We start from the raw sequence: 15,783 nt of genomic DNA on the forward strand, positions 1-15,783 counted from the left end.
GTTTTTTTTTTTTTTTTTTTGCTTTACAACATGTCTTAGTAATACGGGGGGAGGGGGGGTCAAAGACAATCAAACAGAAGTTGACATCAGTAAATAAAAGAACCTGATGTTTGTGCTGTACATTTGCTGATGCATGATTTGTATGAGTTTTCTGATGGATAAATTTGTACAACAAATCTTTTAATCCATTTTAGACTTAAACATAAAAATTTATTCTGAAGTCCGATGACGTTTGAAAGCATCATTCACCCTTACCATTTATAGTCAAACATCGCCGGTCAACTTTGCTGGTAAATGATAAACAGGCTGAAACTAAAATATCCGATTACATTTGAAAGCACCATTCGCTCTCACCACACCCTTGCGTCATCTTCAACCAATCGACGAGAGATGCGGAATCGGCTTTCGCGGCCGATTGGTCCATTTGCCTGTCAGTCACTTCCAGCTGTCAGATTCAGAAAATCCCCACTGATTTCATACAAAATGGTGATTTAGTCAACAAAGGTAAGCGTTATAACCTCTAAACTACTGCACGATTTGTGTATAAAATATGCAAGCTGTTTAAAATAGATTCATCAACGTTGTGAACCATCGCATTGCTGAACATGCACTGATGTTTTTAGCATGCAGCAGCTAATGAGGCTAATAACAGACAAGCCCCTTACTCATTGAGTTCCTTTAAAATATTTTAATATGCATATGTTTGAGTTGTCAACAGCCCCGGCCGTCATCATGGAGGCAGCCAGCAGATATGTGCTCATCCACGGGAAGAACATCTCCCACAGCTCCCTGACGAGCCCTGGTGGTGGTGCTGGTGCTGGGCCTCATATGTCCATCGACAAGTTGTTCCCTGCCTTGCTTGAATGCTTTGGCATTATCCTTTGTGGATACGTAGCTGGCAGGTAGCTTGTGATTTTTTTTATTGATTATTGATTTGTGTAAGCACCCCAAAAATGGTCTGAAATAAAAGTATGAGACATGAATGTGCCATTCCCCCGCCCCCTGCACAGGGCTGACGTGATCACGGAGAACCAGGCTAAAGGTCTGGGCAACTTTGTGTCTAAATTTGCCCTCCCGGCTCTGCTGTTCAAAAATATGGTGCTGCTGGAGTTCGGCGATGTCATCTGGTCCTTCCTGTGGAGCATCTTGGTCGCCAAGGTCAGCTTCTGCTCGGGAGGTATCGTGGGCAAGGAGAGCCACAGTCCCCCGACGCACTAGCATTAACCATTTTTTGAATTGGATAGTCACACAATACAAAATAAAAGGATTTGAGGCGATATTCCGACAGTCATATATTCTTTATCCTCTGCAAACAAAACACAATCTCTGTGTGTATGTTTAGGTGGCTGTGTTCACGCTGGTGTGTGTTCTCACACTGTTGGTTGCCAGTCCAGAAAACAAGTATGGCAAAGCCGGACTGTACGCCATCTTTGCCACGCAAAGCAACGACTTTGCCTTGGGCTATCCCATCGGTGAGGTTTCACAAAAACGTATATTTCGTCCTCGAGTACTTCACTTACAAGATGTATTCCCCTAGTGGATGCTTTGTATCGGAGCACGTACCCGGAGTACCTCCAGTATATCTACCTGGTGGCCCCCGTGTCGCTCATGCTCCTCAATCCCATCGGCTTTGCTCTGTGCGAGATGCAGAGGTGGAGAAGGAGGACTGACCAGCATGTGGAACGAAGCACAGCCCGGGTGCTGGCTGTGGTCGTCCTACAGGTACTGTTGATACCTTGATGAATGTAGAACTCTCAAAATGGTATCTTAATTCATTAAAAATGTAAAATAAATCTTGATGAATTAAAAAAAAGTAAAAATAATAATTTTAAAACACTAAAAAAAATTTAAAAAAGAAAATCTGAATCTGTAGTATGCAGGGGTCAACCAAATTGTCTTCTCCAGGTTTTAAAGAACCCGATCGTGTTCATGGTGGTCGTGGGCATCGCCTCGCACTTTGCTCTGGGCCAGAAGATCCCCGACGTGCTGTCCCAGTTCATCGACGGCCTAGCCGACTCTTTCGGAGGTGCCGCTTTGTTCTACCTGGGCCTCACCATGGTTGGTTCACCCTCATCTGAAATATTTTGTAGGACATGACTGAGACGGATTTGTGTTTACGTCGCAGGTCGGGCAGCTGAGGAAACTGACGCGGGACGGCGGCGTCGCCTTGATCCTCCTCATCACTGCCAAACTGTGAGTGGCAGTTTCTATACAGCGTTAAAATAAGTTAAAATCTCTTTTTTTTTTGTCTTCAGTCTGGTGATGCCCCTGTTCTGCAAGGACATGATGGACATCCTGGACGTGGGTGTCAACAGCACTAGCGCCAATCACACCAGCTTGTCCAACTTTGCCTTCCTCTACGGCGTCTTCCCGACTGCGCCCAGTGTGGCCATCTATGCAGGACACTACGACATCGAGCTGGAGGTGGTGAGTAGCCCCCTTGTGGACATCTAAAAAAAAAAATCTCAATTTTGATACATTTTAGCATCTCGTTCACATTTCGGTGTCGCTATTCAGGTGACGTCGGGCATGGTCATCAGCACGTTCCTCTCGGCACCCATCATGTACGTCTCGGCCTGGCTGCTGACCATCCCGCTGATGGACCCCGCGCCTCTGGTGGCCGAGCTTCAGAACGTCAGCTTCAACATCAGCATCGTATGCCTGCTGGCGCTGGTAAGAAGACCAGGACAACGAAAGAAACACACTACATGATGAAAGCTGAACTTTTTTTTCTTCTCCCACACACTTGAAGATTTGGACCATCGCTGTGATGCTTCTCAGTGGGAAATTCAAGCGTCTTCCTCACCTCTTTTCCTTAAATCTCTTCTTGGCTCAGGTCTGTGTCAAATATCAATTTAGAGAACATCACGTTCTGATTTTGGTTCATCCTCGTTCCAGTTCTTGGTGTGTGTGAGCATGATCCTGTGGAATTCCCTGGCCAGACAAGAAGATAATCTCACGGGCAAAATGTTGGCCTTTGCGATGCTCTACGGCTCTCTGTACAGCACGTACATTTGGACGGGTGAGTGTGCCGCCGCTAATACTCATGCTAACCGCTAACTGCGTCTCTCCTCTACTCGATTTTTTTAGGTTTAATCCCGTTCTGCTTGGTTCTGACCAGCCGAGATGATCTCCTCAGGCTCCGGCCGGCCATTTTCATGATTTTGGGTTGGGGGTGAGTTACACAGTAAACCTGCACAAAAAGATGTGACGTACTATTTCTATTTTTGTTTTCAGGGTTCCTTTCTTCATGGTGGGAGGTCTCTTGTTAGTGGGCCAGAGGACCGACTCCATCGACTCTGCCTTCTTCTACGGACAAGCTCAAGTTGGACAGTTTAATCTGTGCATCGTGCCCTAGAAAAAAAATGCAGTCCATTAAAAAATGTATAATTTTTTTTATCTGCAGATTATCAGCACAGCGGCAGTGCTGTCTATCAGTTTGGCGCTAGCTGCCATTTCTCTGATGGGCCTCAGCCAGGGACACAGCGAGCAGAGAGGCTACCACGTCCTGAGCCGAACAGCTCTTCCCGCCTCCAGTGAGGAGCAACTGAGGACCCCTGCTGGTTCAGATGATCCACTACCACAACAACAGCAGCAGCAACAAGAACAGTCAGGGGATTTTTCACCTTCTGTCTGCAGTATTAACTCTGGTATTCTTTTTTTTTTTTTTTGGAGGTGGGGAGAATTATTTTGAAATATGTATTTATTGATTATTATTTTGTGTTAGACCTCCAGACGGCTCCTCCGCTCCAGTCCATGCCAGATATGATCACCAGCACGCAGAGGAACCATGGCCACAGCACAGGCATGAAATACAAATTCTATGAAGCTCTAATTTCCTTGTTTTAGGGATGAGGTAGTTCATGCAATGTTTTCAACAGGCCACACGGGGGCGCCATGCGACAGGCATCAACAGAGTTCGCCCTTAGCACCAGAGGCTCGGCAAGCCGCGGATGACAAACAGACAGTCAGACACGTTCTGCTTTGTCTCCTGCTTATTGTCAGCCTACTTGCGGTGAGAATTTTGATTTATATTTCATTTTATAAATATTTCCTTTCACATTTCAGGCTCTTCAATAGAAAAATAAAATGTGGACTCACCTTTTCCCATTTACACTTTAACTTAATTTATACAGGCAAATTGTAAAATTGTTATATTGTGACCATATATTTGTTTTTCTGTTTATTTTGTAGAACCTGTCAAGCTGCCTGTGGTGGTTGCTGAACAAAGACCCCGGCCGCCTGTACTTGGAGCTTCAGTTCTTCTGCGCCGTGGCCAACTACGGCCAAGGTTTCCTGTCCTTCGGGATCTTCGGCCTGGACCGTCACCTCATCCTCTTGCCTTTCAAGAGGAGGTGAGCATACCGGTCAGCGACGTGTCACAGTCACGTGACAGCCGCGTTGCCGACAGGTTGTCGGCGTGGCGAGGACGAGATGACAAACAGAGCGATATGACGGGCGATCGCGAGGAGATCCGGCTCACTTGCACGCAGTTTGTGCAGTACCACAAAGATCACTGCGTGCAAGGGCTGCTGCACGTTCGCAGGTGTGTGTATCTTCAAAAACCAACTTATTGTGCTTCTGTCCTTCCCACATTGTATTCACTCTCTGTCTCCCTCTAGTGCCCCAGGAGAGAGCACGAGTGCCCTAACCCATGAATCCTTGCTTTGATACCGACTGGCCGCCCAGGCAGAACCGGCCCTGACACCAGCGTGACCTCTATTTGACGTGAAAAGTCAGCGACCGCCATGACGTCCCGTCTCCCGCTCTTCCTCCCCAAAAGTGCCTTCCGGTGCAGTTCTTCCATAACCTGTGATGGTCGCTGACTTTACTTCCACTCCATTTCACTTATCAGTCATCTTCAAACCACCCTTAGTTTTTAATCACTAAAAAATGCACTGCACTGACACAAAATTAGGAACGCTTTCGGTGGATAGAAAAAGTCTACACACCTTTATTTAAATTGTGTATATTGAGCTAATGCACTGTATTTAAGTTTTTTTTTTCCCAAAGATGATTTATTTGGAAAATGACTTGATTCCCTTTCACATTTGATTTTTATTTTAATACATATCAGTGTTTAAAAAATGGCTTATGGATACCAACCAGTATTTATCTATATAAAAATATGATCATCTTCACATTAATGTTTACAAAAGGCACGTGATCTCTGCCAATGTGAAGTGTGTGTGCGTGTGTGCGTGTGTACACAAAAGAATAAAAAAGTTTTAGTAAATGCGTTTTATTGTGCATTTTCCTTGACATGGGTTTCAAAATATAGTAAAATAAACCAGCAGAGTAAACACTTGTTTAAACATGTTTACACGTCAATAAAAATAATGATTAAGACATCTAAGTGCTTCACAAAGTCCTTAAAGGAACAATATGCAAAATAACATAAAAACATTAATAAAAAAATGCTTGTTCAGCATGTAAACAGCTTTAGTTGAAAAACATATTTGCTTGAACCTGACATTCCTCTTGATAAAGTTAAGAACTGAGGAGTTATTTCAGTCACCAGCAGAGGGCGCTGCTACACTGAATATCAATGGATGGCTAAAAGTGGGCGTGGGAATCGGTTTAATTATTATTCCACAAACAATACTAAAACATGGTAAGACTTGTGGGGGTCGGGTATAGAACATTTTAGGAAATTTTGGACTGCCACATTAACAATGTTTTTTTTTTTTTCACAGTGATGTCGAGGCTTGTGGTGCAATGTCCACCAGTGGAGACCTCAAGTATTCAAAGTCCTCATCCTCCCATCGTCATCGCCTCTTCCGATCATTATCCTGCGTTCCGTCCATATCTTCCACCTTGAGGTGAGCTTGACCGTAACGTTTTATAAGCGCACCGGGCACCAGCGCCACCAGTGCGATGGCCAGCAGTTGGGCCAGCGTGGCCCACGAGAAGATGTCATCCAGAGAGTGGATCTCTGAGAGGATGGCGCCCGTGCGCACGCAGATGAAGTTGTAAGGAATCAAACCTGGAAATGCAAAACCGGAGGAGCGCTTTTTTTTAACGTGCAGTGTTTGTGCGATGTCGAAAAAGCGGGGAGAGCGCTCACCGATGAAAACGGAGAAGAAGAAGATGGGCATGGGGATGTTGAGGACAGGACAGGTGATGTTAAGGAACCAGTTAGGAGTCATGGGGAAGAAGCGCAGGAATAGGAGGAAAAAGAACAAGCTGCTTCGGTTTTCCTCTACCTGACACAGAGCAGGAAGAGATGGAAGATTTCTAAGTCAAACTAGCTTCAGGCTTGAATATTCATGGCCTACTAAACTTCTCCACGAATTCCGCCTAGCAACAAGGAGAAATCACCTTCCTCTGCAGCAGCGCCACCTTGTCCGGGAAGATGCGAACCACATGCTGCTTCCCAAAGGTGGAGGACAGCAGGTAGCAGAATGTTGAGCCCATGGTGGTGAGCAAGCACGCCAGCGCCAGCCCCTCCCAAGGTCCGAATATGGCGCCGGCCAGCATGTTCTGACCCGGGAAACAAGAAATTGCTTGTCCCATTTAGACAGAAATCACAGGTCGTGAAAGCATCTCACCAGGAAGGAGGAACCGGGAATGGCGAAGGACTGCTTGTAGAGGTATGCGCTGCAGAAGAGAAGCAGAACGTAACCGTGGTGCTCCTGCTTGTAGAACCTGAGCATCTCGGCAAGCTCCCGAAGCTCGTCCAGATCAGACGGGAACTTCAGCCTGGAGGTTGAGAAAAGCAGAAAATGGGTCATATTGACAGTTGAATTTTTAACCCAGCATTTTTATCGGTGTACTGTTATTCATCGCAGCTGAAACCAAAATACTGTCAGACAGTCTAAAGATAGTCCATACTGATGGCCTTCAAGGGAAATGTCAAAGTTGGATTTTTTTTAATGCACTTAAATTGCACGTGTCTGTCTCGTCCAAGTAGCTTTAGTGAGATGATTTACTGTTGCTTGGCCGCCCCTAAGCAACACAAGCTGTGTGCTATTTTGGTCTCTTTACAGCAAAGGAAGCAACTAAAAATGATCAAGGATGTTCAAGTAGTTGACACGGATTTTTGAAGCTTGCAAACGAGGAGACGAGAAGAGTGTTTACGTGAGAGCCATTACGCATTGGGTGAAAATAAAAGTGCCCACTGTGACACATTGCACTCCTAAATGTTCAAATGTCACGTGCACAGAAGATGACCAATGGCGTGGCCTCATGTTGGGCCTGCTGACCAATAGGAAGCGGCGCTGGTGAGAGGCCCAGCAGGTGCTGGACAAGGCCCACGGGCTTAAGTTACATACAAGGGGGATTTTAATGAGTGTGTGTTTTTCTGCCTTTGAGTCATGCCTATTTGTGTCTCTCACACAGTTTAGATTTAAATCAAGATCAATTAACAAGTCTGCTTCACAGTTTTGAGCTTCAGGGTTCGAATCTCAACATGGCCAGGTGTCAATGGTTGTTTGCCCTACCATTGACCGGCAACCATTCCAAGATGTATCTGGCCTCTCCTCCTTGTTGCTGCTCTCATAAGCACAATAAATACATGTTAAAATTACATTTTGTGAGGCAAAGCCTTAAAAAATGAAATTCTTGTTCCAAAAAAAAAAAAAAAAAAATTGTTTATATTAATATTTGTCCATGAACATTTTGTTTTGAGTTCGCAGAACCACAACTATTTTATTATTGCTTAAAAAAATAAAATAAAAATAAAAGTGTGAACTTGACCTACTTGTAGTAATGGGGTTCGGGTTCAGGCTCCCCAGGCGAGGTCGGCGGGAAGTGCTCATCCGCCGGCGGGAGATGAGTGGAGAGCACGTAGAGGTAGACGCTGGCCGCCGCCACCGTGGCCGCTAGCCCGACGAGGGAGCGCATGTCGTCGACTCACAAGTTTCTAGGGGCTCCGCTCCGCGACTTGAAGTTTTAAGAGGAGAGAGACGAGGCAGGCGGTCCAGTTGGACGACACACCGACCCCAGGGAGGCTCGGTGTCTATTACCCACCGACACGCGACTCACGACGGCTACGGATCAGGTGACTCCCGGCGATTGGCAACTTTGTCCGGTAGGACATGGTTTTATTTTTTACGTTTTATTTTATTTACATAGTGAGTCCGTTTTAACGCCATTTATGCCCTAATTGTCGTTTACAAATAGTTGTTGATTGACGGAAATGTTGTAGTGATAGGTTAAGGCCACAAGATGGCGGCATAGTAACAGTTACAAATCCATGTTCACTTTTATGACTCAAATAGAATTATTGGGCTTTAAAAAATACTTCTCTACAAGTGAATTTGTTGACAATGTTGAAAGTTAATTCCTTTGTTTTTTTTAATGTATGCTGAAGACATTTGGATTAAAAAGGTGAATGAGAGACAAAAGTTGAAAATTCTTGCTTTTAGTTCATGATTTTGAAATTTAAATACATTGAGCAATTCAGGACGAAGCACCTTTTTGTTTGAAACTACGGACTGTTTGCGTGGATGAACATTATGAAAACAACTCCATCAGTTGCATTTTTCATACGGAATGCTTTTCCAGACTTTTACTGCAGCCTATTTCAGTTCTAGTCTGTTTCTGCCTACAGTCTCCTCTCTTTTGGTTTAATGTCGATTATTTGTTAGAAAGACACCTGGGACACCTTTTTAAATTGTCAAGGAAAAGTTTATTGTGAGATTTGAAACTCTTTCTGAGGCTCTTCCTGACATCAAATCATCAGATTCTTCACCCTCTGTGGGCGAAGTCTTCTTGCCCCTGGCGTTTCGATCGGATGCTCGGTGGGAAGCCTCTACTCGGTGATGGGACGCCTCGTGCGTTTGAGTCCAGGCGCTGCTCCGATTGGAGACTCGGTGGCAGCTCCCTCTTTTCGACTGCCAAGAAAGTAACCCTAAATGTTTCTCAAATGACTTTTCAAGACAACATTTGATTACAGCCACTTTCTTTTAATCACATGACCTGGCAATACAGCAGACTCTGTCCCGCATAAGAAATTTTGTCAGATTAATGTCAGATGTCCCGAATAGAACGTACCTTCAGCAGCCATGACACAAGCAGGCACGGCCAACAGCGCCAGCAGCAGGAGGACAACGAAAACCTTCATGATTTCTCTTCTCAGTGTCGGACAGTGTGAGCTTGCTGTATGTCACCGATCTGAATGAGAGAATACGGAGTGTGTTTGGGCGGATCTGAAGGTAACAAAAATTCCTTATCTAATGAAGGATACGCCTTGAAAATGGGATTGGCAGACTTGCTTCACTGATCTTTAATGTGGTGGAGGTGTGGCCATAATTTTTAGTCATTAAAAATGTTCAAGCTAAGTTCAGGACAGGTCAGATCAGGTCAAGTTCATTGTGAGATTTGAAACACTTCCATGGAATCTTCCTCGGATTTTTCCATAAAATCAGCCTTAGAGGCTTTTGGAGTCTCGTAAAGTCTTGATCATATAGACTGCGTTTTGATAGGAAGCCTAGGAGGAGCGGATCGTCGGCTCCTGGGTCAGACTCGCCCTTCCTTTCCCCCAATGGAGCCTCAGATCGAGTGTTTTCTGTTTCTGGTCCGTCCCCCTCTCTTGTGCATTTCTAAAAATTCTTCTCGACACATTTTTATACGTTGGTTTTCGACCGATTTCATTGTTATGCTCCTTTATACTATTTAGTCTTCTAATGAACTGTTTCCACTGTCTTTGTGCTCTTAAAGAAAAATAATCGTCAACAGCCACTTTGTTTAATTGATTGTTCGTAAAAGCCTGTCTACGATGCTTAAGTCCAATTAAGATGATTACGTCAATTACATTTGACATTTAGTGCAAGATATGACGTACAATTCAGTGAAGAAACCATGCCCAAAAAGACATCAGGTTGGTTTCAAATCTGAGTTACATACTACTGGGCGGACTTGTTAAGATCATTTAATAAATTTCCAGGTCCTTCAAAGACAAACTGGTCTACGCGCCTGTCTTAGGTATGATTGTAAATGGTTGTTCGTCAATGCGTACCTTGGCTTGCGTCCAGTTTGGGGTGTCACGTGAGTCATACAAGTAAAATATGTGATTTCTTAGTAATGGGGCGAGACAACCTGCTTAACTGCGTTGATGGAAAAAAATGCTAGAACAAATAAATGTCAAATACATTACCTCTGTGTTGCGGCATGGCAGACAACAGTAAAACGATTAGTGTTCGCTTCGCAAAATACGTATAGTTTGCGTCTGAATTGTGCGCTGATCAAATCGTGCAAGTGAGGTGAAATGATTGAATGATCTATTTTATTTAACTGCTCGTTACCAAAAAAAACAAAACGATCCCACACCTGACACACGGCTTACATGGAATTAAAAAAAAGTTATAAAAATGTTAACTGTATTTTGCAAGGAAACCACCGGACCAACTTTTCAACTTTTTAATTTGAACATTATAAGCTTCTAACAATAATAGTACGTCATATCCAAATTACTTGTCCCACACGGACACACAGCAATCAAAACATAAATAAATAAAACAATTGAGAAAACAAAAACGTAACCTAACTCGTAGTTTGCAAAGAAACCATTGTACCAAATATTCAACTTTTTAAATTGAACATTATAGGCTGCTACATTAATAGTATGTCATATGCAAATTACTACTCAAAACTGTTCGGTACATTTCTTTTGTATTCCATCTGATGTTGGGTGGAATTTTATCTGGCTAGCTTATTTCAAGTCTCTTTCTCTCTCTCTCTCTCTGTCTCTGTCTCTCTTTAACTTTTGTGCAGACACTTCAACAGATTTTAAGAAATTTGAGATCACATGTATGGAGTTACTTAAACAAACATTGAGTAAATATGGGATCATTTATACGCGACTACTTCAACACGTCTTTTCTATCACACTTGGTAACAAGGAAAAACAGTCCTGATCAACAACAATCTATGGATAAAAGTTAAATAAAAGTGAAAGAAGTTTTAAGTAGTAAGAAGTAACTTTTTAAATGGAACATTATAGGCTGCTACCATAATAGTATGCCATGTGCAAATTACTACTCAACACTGTTCGGTACATTTATTTTGTGTACCATCTGATGTTGGGTGAAATTTCATCTGGCTAGGCTATTTCAAGTCTCTCTCTCTCTCTCTCTCTCTCTCTCTCTCTCTCTCTCTCTCTCTCTCTCTCTCTCTCTCTCTCTCTCTCTCTCTCTCTCTTTCTCTCTCTCTCTCTCTCTTTTGTGCAAACGCTTCAACAGATTTTAAGAAATGACTTGAATGGAGTTACTTCAACAAACATTGAGTAAATATGGGATCATTTATATGCGTTACAGGGTTAAATAAAAGTGAAAGAAGTTCTTCGTGCTAAACAGAGAGCTTAAAAGAGTTGTGCTCGTGACCAAAAAAGGAAAGGAGTAAAGACCACACGCAGGATTGAGAGATAAGGAGTTCTCTAAAGACAGACAGAAAACTATGGTGGACCGAGGTAATCCAACTTGGAAATTATAAGGCCCTTGGCCAGACTGATCAGTGCCTCATCCAATCATTCCAACACGTCATCTCCACATTTTTCGTCATCCCCTGGATATTCGTCGTCCCCTGAATTTTCGTCATCCTGTGATTTTCGGCGTCCGCTGAGTTTTCGCTCGTCCCCTGAGGTTTTGTCATCGCCTGAGTTTTCATCATCCCCTGAATTTTAGTCATCTGCTGAATTTTCATCGTAAAGTTCGTTGTACCCTAAATATTCGTCGTTCCCTCATTCATCGTCGTCTTCTGAACATTCGTCGTCCCCTGATTTGTCATCTCCTGAATTTTCGTAGTCTCCTGAATATTCGTCGTCTCCTGAACATTCGTCGTCCCCTGATTTATCGTCTCCTGAATTTTCAGCGTCCCTTGATTCATCGTCGTCTCCTAAACATTCGTCGTCCCCTGATTTGTCATCTCCTGAATTTTCGTAGTCTCCTGAATATTCGTCGTCTCCTGAACATTCGTCGTCCCCTGATTTATCGTCTCCTGAATTTTCGGCGTCCCTTGATTCATCGTCGTCTCCTAAACATTCGTCGTCCCCTGATTTGTCATCTCCTGAATTTTCGTAGTCTCCTGAATATTCGTCGTCTCCTGAACATTCGTCGTCCCCTGATTTATCGTCTCCTGAATTTTCGGCGTCCCTTGATTCATCGTCGTCTCCTAAACATTCGTCGTCCCCTGATTTGTCGTCTCCTGAATTTTCGTAGTCTCCTGAATATTCGTCGTCTCCTGAACATTCGTCGTCCCCTGATTTATCGTCTCCTGAATTTTCGGCGTCCCTTGATTCATCTTCGTCTCCTAAACATTCGTCGTCCCCTGATTTATCGTCTCCTGAATTTTTGTTGTCTCCTGAACATTCGTCGTCCCCTGAACATTCGTCGTCCCCTGATTTATCGTCTCCTGAATTTTTGTTGTCTCCTGAACATTCGTCGTCCCCTGAACATTCGTCGTCCCCTGATTTATCGTCTCCTGAATTTTTGTCGTCCCCTGATTCATCGTCGTCTTCTGAACATTCGTTGTCCCCTGATTTATCGTCTCCTGAATTTTCGTCGTCTCCTGAATTTTCGTCGTCCCCTGATTTATCGTCTCCTGAATTTTCGGCGTCTCCTGAATATTCGTCGTCCCCTGATTCATCGTCGTCTCCTGATTTATCGTCATCTCCTGAATATTCGTCATCTCCTGAATTTTCGTCGTCCCCTGATTTATCGTCTCCTGAATTTTCCTCGTCTCCTGAATATTCATCGTCCCCTGATTCATCGTCGTCTCCTGATTTATCGTCTCCTGGATTTTCGGCGTCTCCTGAATATTCGTCGTCCCCTGATCCATCGTCGTCTCCTGATTTATCGTCTCCTGAATTTTCCGCGTCCCTTGATTCATCGTCGTCTCCTAAACATTCGTTGTCCCCTGATTTGTCGTCTCCTGAATTTTCCTCGTCTCCTGAATATTCGTCGTCCCCTGATTCATCGTCGTCTCCTGATTTATCGTCTCCTGGATTTTCGGCGTCTCCTGAATATTCGTCGTCCCCTGATCCATCGTCGTCTCCTGATTTATCGTCTCCTGAATTTTCCGCGTCCCTTGATTCATCGTCGTCTCCTAAACATTCGTTGTCCCCTGATTTGTCGTCTCCTGAATTTTCCTCGTCTCCTGAATATTCGTCGTCCCCTGATTCATCGTCGTCTCCTGATTTATCGTCTCCTGAATTTTCGGCGTCTCCTGAATATTCGTCGTCCCCTGATCCATCGTCGTCTCCTGATTTATCGTCTCCTGAATTTTCCGCGTCCCTTGATTCATCGTCGTCTCCTAAACATTCGTTGTCCCCTGATTTGTCGTCTCCTGAATTTTCGTAGTCTCCTGAATATTCGTCGTTTCCTGAACATTCGTCGTCCCCTGAATTTTCGTCGTCCCCTGATTCATCGTCGTCCCCTGATTTATCGTCGTCTTCACATTTATTGTCTTCCCTTGAATTTTTGTCATCTTCCGAATTTTTGTCTTCCCTTGAGTTTTTGTCTTCCCTTGAGTTTTTGTCTTCTCCTGAGTTTTCATCGTCTCCACAGTTATTGTCTTCTCCTGAGTTTTCGTCGTCTCCACATTTATTGTCTTCCCTTGAATTTTTGTCATCTTCCGAATTTTTGTCTTCCCTTGAGTTTTTGTCTTCTCCTGAGTTTTCGTCGTCTTCACATTTATTGTCTTCCCTTGAATTTTTGTCTTCCCTTGAGTTTTTGTCTTCCCTTGAGTTTTTGTCTTCTCTTGAGTTTTCATCGTCTCCACATTTATTGTCTTCCCTTGAATTTTTGTCATCTTCCGAATTTTTGTCTGCCCTTGAGTTTTTGTCTTCCCTTGAGTTTTTTGTCTTTTGATTTTTTCTGCCCCCTGAACATTCTTCTGAAGATTGATTTTCTTCTGAACTTGAAGAAGACGAATCTTCAACGTCCCCTGATTTGTCTTCATCTGCTGAATTTTCTTCTGAAGTTGAATTTTCTTCACCTCCCGGATTTTCTTCTGAATATCGATTGCCGTTTTCTGTTTTCCGGCTTTCTGTGAAAGTCAAAGTCAAAGTCTGCTTTATTGTCAATTTCTTCACGTCAAGACACACAAAGAGATCGAAATTGCGTTTCCTACTATCCCACGGTGACAAGACATATTACATATTATACAATGAGTAAGGATAAGAATTGATACGATTTTTACCATTCGGATTCCATTTTCAGTTCCGTTTTACGATTCAATTCTATATTGATTTTCATATAGAGAAAAAAGCTCCTAAACCATTATCATGTATTTTCTTTTATAAATTGCAACTTTGTGAAATATTGTGATAAGAGGAGAGAACGCAAATATTCTCCTACAATAGAAATGATCACCCGCCGAAAATCAGAGGCTTGTACAACAGCAAATTGGTTAAGCCTTAAATTTTGACACTCCCTCCGCAGCGGATCAACATTCCGTTAAACTAATTGCATGCTTTTGCATTTCAAAGTCAAAGTCAAAGTCCCAATGATCATCGTCACACACACATCTGGGTGTGGTAAAATTTGTCCTCTGCATTTAACCCATCCCCATGTGATTTTGATCCATCCCCTGGGGGAGAGGGGAGCAGTGAGCAGCAGCGGTGCCGCGCTCGGGAATCATTTGGTGATCTAACCCCCCAATTCCAACCCTTAATGCTGAGTGCCAAGCAGGGAGGCAATGGGTCCCATTTTTATAGTCTTTGGTATGACCCGGCCGGGGTTTGAACCCACAACCTTCCAGTCTCAGGGCGGACACTCTACTACTAGGCCACTGAGTTCCTACCTTTTGTTGAAATTTCAGTTTTCAACCCTTGATAAATCAGGTATAGGCTCAATACCCACTCACTTATATATAATCCATAGAACAAATATATAGCCCAGAACGACGGGTGCTTCCAAAACATCTGCACGTTCGCAAGCCATGGCACGTGTGTCAATTTGCCGACTTACCTTTAATCACAGTTTCCAATCTTGAAACATCTCTGATGATGCTCCTCCTTGCTGTAGGAAGAAAAAATCAATATTCACTTCTCACGACTGTGGCGATCAAATTCTTTTTCCAACGTGTCCCGATACGAAAAGAGGAACATACCTTGAGCATGCACGGGCCTGGCGTACACGGATACCGTGGAAAGCGCCAGCAGCAGCAAGAAAACGTGGGCCCTCATGATCTGTTCCTCTCAATGTAGCGCTAATTTGAACTAATTTTTTAATCGCACAGTGTGTGTTTGGATCAACACGTCCAGCTGCTCTGTCAATCAAGAATCGTTTGATGGGTTTGCCATGCTTGGCCTATTGACTCGCCAGTTAATTTGGTAGGCGGAGTCCTACTGTCACACCTTCTCGCTAAGTACTTTAATACCTGTTTCCCATGGTAATATTTTCCGCCCAGTTTTCGCTCTGAATCTCCCCTCCCGGCAATCATTTTCACTAGCTCCAAAGATGATCTTACCAGATAATCACGCCGTGTGGGCTTGAAAGAATGTTTGACCGTAACATTTATTTTTCGTCTCTTCCTTGGTACTCCCAGAGTTGCCTCTCCTTTGATTGAAACCTTTTCCTTACATACCACACATAGCTAGAAGAAAATTACAAACCGTTACCTCCCTGGTTACATTGTTTGTGTGCTCTGAAGTCACAATGTCTTTTCTTTATAGAACATTCCTTGGTAGTCAGGAGAAATCCGAAACTGTTACCTCCCTGTTTGCATTGTTGGTTTACTCTTAAGTCGTGTTTAATATAACTGTGACTGTTTTTTTTTCATCATGTGTAGGTTCTTTCATAATTTGGAAATAGTGACCATGACCAAAGTTTGCGTCCTAGC

The 15,783-nt window shown here is 43.6% G+C and overlaps 4 protein-coding genes across 6 annotated transcripts; 2 read left to right on the forward strand and 2 right to left on the reverse strand.

The window, feature by feature from the left end:
- The first annotated feature begins 48 nt into the window (after positions 1 to 48).
- On the forward strand, positions 49 to 3,870 carry LOC125978782 (lysosomal cholesterol signaling protein). The gene is made up of 14 exons (XM_049736458.2): positions 49 to 902; positions 1,011 to 1,158; positions 1,343 to 1,472; positions 1,538 to 1,722; positions 1,906 to 2,058; positions 2,126 to 2,193; positions 2,256 to 2,427; positions 2,518 to 2,673; positions 2,753 to 2,836; positions 2,899 to 3,022; positions 3,091 to 3,175; positions 3,238 to 3,325; positions 3,407 to 3,650; positions 3,728 to 3,870. The coding sequence occupies exons 1-14, from the start codon at positions 694 to 696 to the stop codon at positions 3,847 to 3,849; spliced, it is 1,968 nt and encodes a 655-aa protein (XP_049592415.1). The 5' UTR covers positions 49 to 693; the 3' UTR covers positions 3,850 to 3,870.
- On the forward strand, positions 3,843 to 5,236 carry LOC137840794 (lysosomal cholesterol signaling protein-like). Its single transcript, XM_068652580.1, has 4 exons — positions 3,843 to 4,015; positions 4,195 to 4,355; positions 4,412 to 4,546; positions 4,623 to 5,236. The coding sequence occupies exons 1-4, from the start codon at positions 3,869 to 3,871 to the stop codon at positions 4,669 to 4,671; spliced, it is 492 nt and encodes a 163-aa protein (XP_068508681.1). The 5' UTR covers positions 3,843 to 3,868; the 3' UTR covers positions 4,672 to 5,236.
- On the reverse strand, positions 5,227 to 7,845 carry LOC125978786 (transmembrane protein 41A-B-like). Its single transcript, XM_049736482.1, has 5 exons — positions 7,703 to 7,845; positions 6,552 to 6,702; positions 6,322 to 6,483; positions 6,068 to 6,206; positions 5,227 to 5,986 (listed from the first exon to the last, which is right to left on the reverse strand). Exons 1-5 carry the CDS (start codon positions 7,843 to 7,845, stop codon positions 5,769 to 5,771), a joined length of 813 nt encoding a protein of 270 aa, XP_049592439.1. The 3' UTR covers positions 5,227 to 5,768.
- Positions 7,846 to 8,609: 764 nt separating this feature from the next.
- Positions 8,610 to 15,290, reverse strand: LOC137840793 (uncharacterized). 3 transcript variants are annotated; one of them, XM_068652579.1, is made up of 5 exons: positions 15,052 to 15,290; positions 14,910 to 14,960; positions 13,819 to 13,986; positions 8,998 to 13,551; positions 8,610 to 8,837 (listed from the first exon to the last, which is right to left on the reverse strand). In XM_068652579.1, the coding sequence occupies exons 1-4, from the start codon at positions 15,125 to 15,127 to the stop codon at positions 11,681 to 11,683; spliced, it is 2,166 nt and encodes a 721-aa protein (XP_068508680.1). In that variant the 5' UTR covers positions 15,128 to 15,290; the 3' UTR covers positions 8,610 to 8,837; positions 8,998 to 11,680. The 3 variants fall into 3 exon arrangements, with proteins under 3 accessions (XP_068508680.1, XP_068508679.1, XP_068508678.1); XM_068652578.1 differs by having other exon boundaries at positions 8,998 to 13,731; positions 15,052 to 15,278; XM_068652577.1 differs by having other exon boundaries at positions 8,998 to 13,986; positions 15,052 to 15,268.
- Positions 15,291 to 15,783: the final 493 nt, after the last annotated feature.

This window comes from Syngnathus scovelli, chromosome 12 (assembly GCF_024217435.2).
Source record: "Syngnathus scovelli strain Florida chromosome 12, RoL_Ssco_1.2, whole genome shotgun sequence".
NCBI classification, from domain to species: Eukaryota; Metazoa; Chordata; class Actinopteri; order Syngnathiformes; family Syngnathidae; genus Syngnathus; species Syngnathus scovelli.

Excerpts from the sequence above, each read along its gene's own strand:
- LOC125978782 (XM_049736458.2), top strand. The coding sequence starts at position 694 with ATGCATATGTTTGAGTTGTCAACAGCCCCGGCCGTCATCATGGAGGCA. Across the intron at positions 3,023-3,090 it reads CAGCACGTACATTTGGACGG|GTTTAATCCCGTTCTGCTTG; the intron begins GTGAGTGTGCCG and ends CGATTTTTTTAG. Across the intron at positions 3,651-3,727 it reads TGTCTGCAGTATTAACTCTG|ACCTCCAGACGGCTCCTCCG; the intron begins GTATTCTTTTTT and ends ATTTTGTGTTAG.
- LOC137840794 (XM_068652580.1), top strand. The coding sequence starts at position 3,869 with ATGTTTTCAACAGGCCACACGGGGGCGCCATGCGACAGGCATCAACAG. Across the intron at positions 4,356-4,411 it reads CTCTTGCCTTTCAAGAGGAG|GTTGTCGGCGTGGCGAGGAC; the intron begins GTGAGCATACCG and ends CGTTGCCGACAG. Across the intron at positions 4,547-4,622 it reads GGGCTGCTGCACGTTCGCAG|TGCCCCAGGAGAGAGCACGA; the intron begins GTGTGTGTATCT and ends GTCTCCCTCTAG.
- LOC125978786 (XM_049736482.1), bottom strand. The coding sequence starts at position 7,845 with ATGCGCTCCCTCGTCGGGCTAGCGGCCACGGTGGCGGCGGCCAGCGTC. Across the intron at positions 6,484-6,551 it reads TTCCCGGTTCCTCCTTCCTG|AACATGCTGGCCGGCGCCAT; the intron begins GTGAGATGCTTT and ends TTCCCGGGTCAG. Across the intron at positions 6,207-6,321 it reads TGGCGCTGCTGCAGAGGAAG|GTAGAGGAAAACCGAAGCAG; the intron begins GTGATTTCTCCT and ends GCTCTGTGTCAG.
- LOC137840793 (XM_068652577.1), bottom strand. The coding sequence starts at position 15,127 with ATGAGGGCCCACGTTTTCTTGCTGCTGCTGGCGCTTTCCACGGTATCC. Across the intron at positions 14,961-15,051 it reads CAGGCCCGTGCATGCTCAAG|CAAGGAGGAGCATCATCAGA; the intron begins GTATGTTCCTCT and ends TTCTTCCTACAG. Across the intron at positions 13,987-14,909 it reads ATTGGAAACTGTGATTAAAG|AAAGCCGGAAAACAGAAAAC; the intron begins GTAAGTCGGCAA and ends TGACTTTCACAG.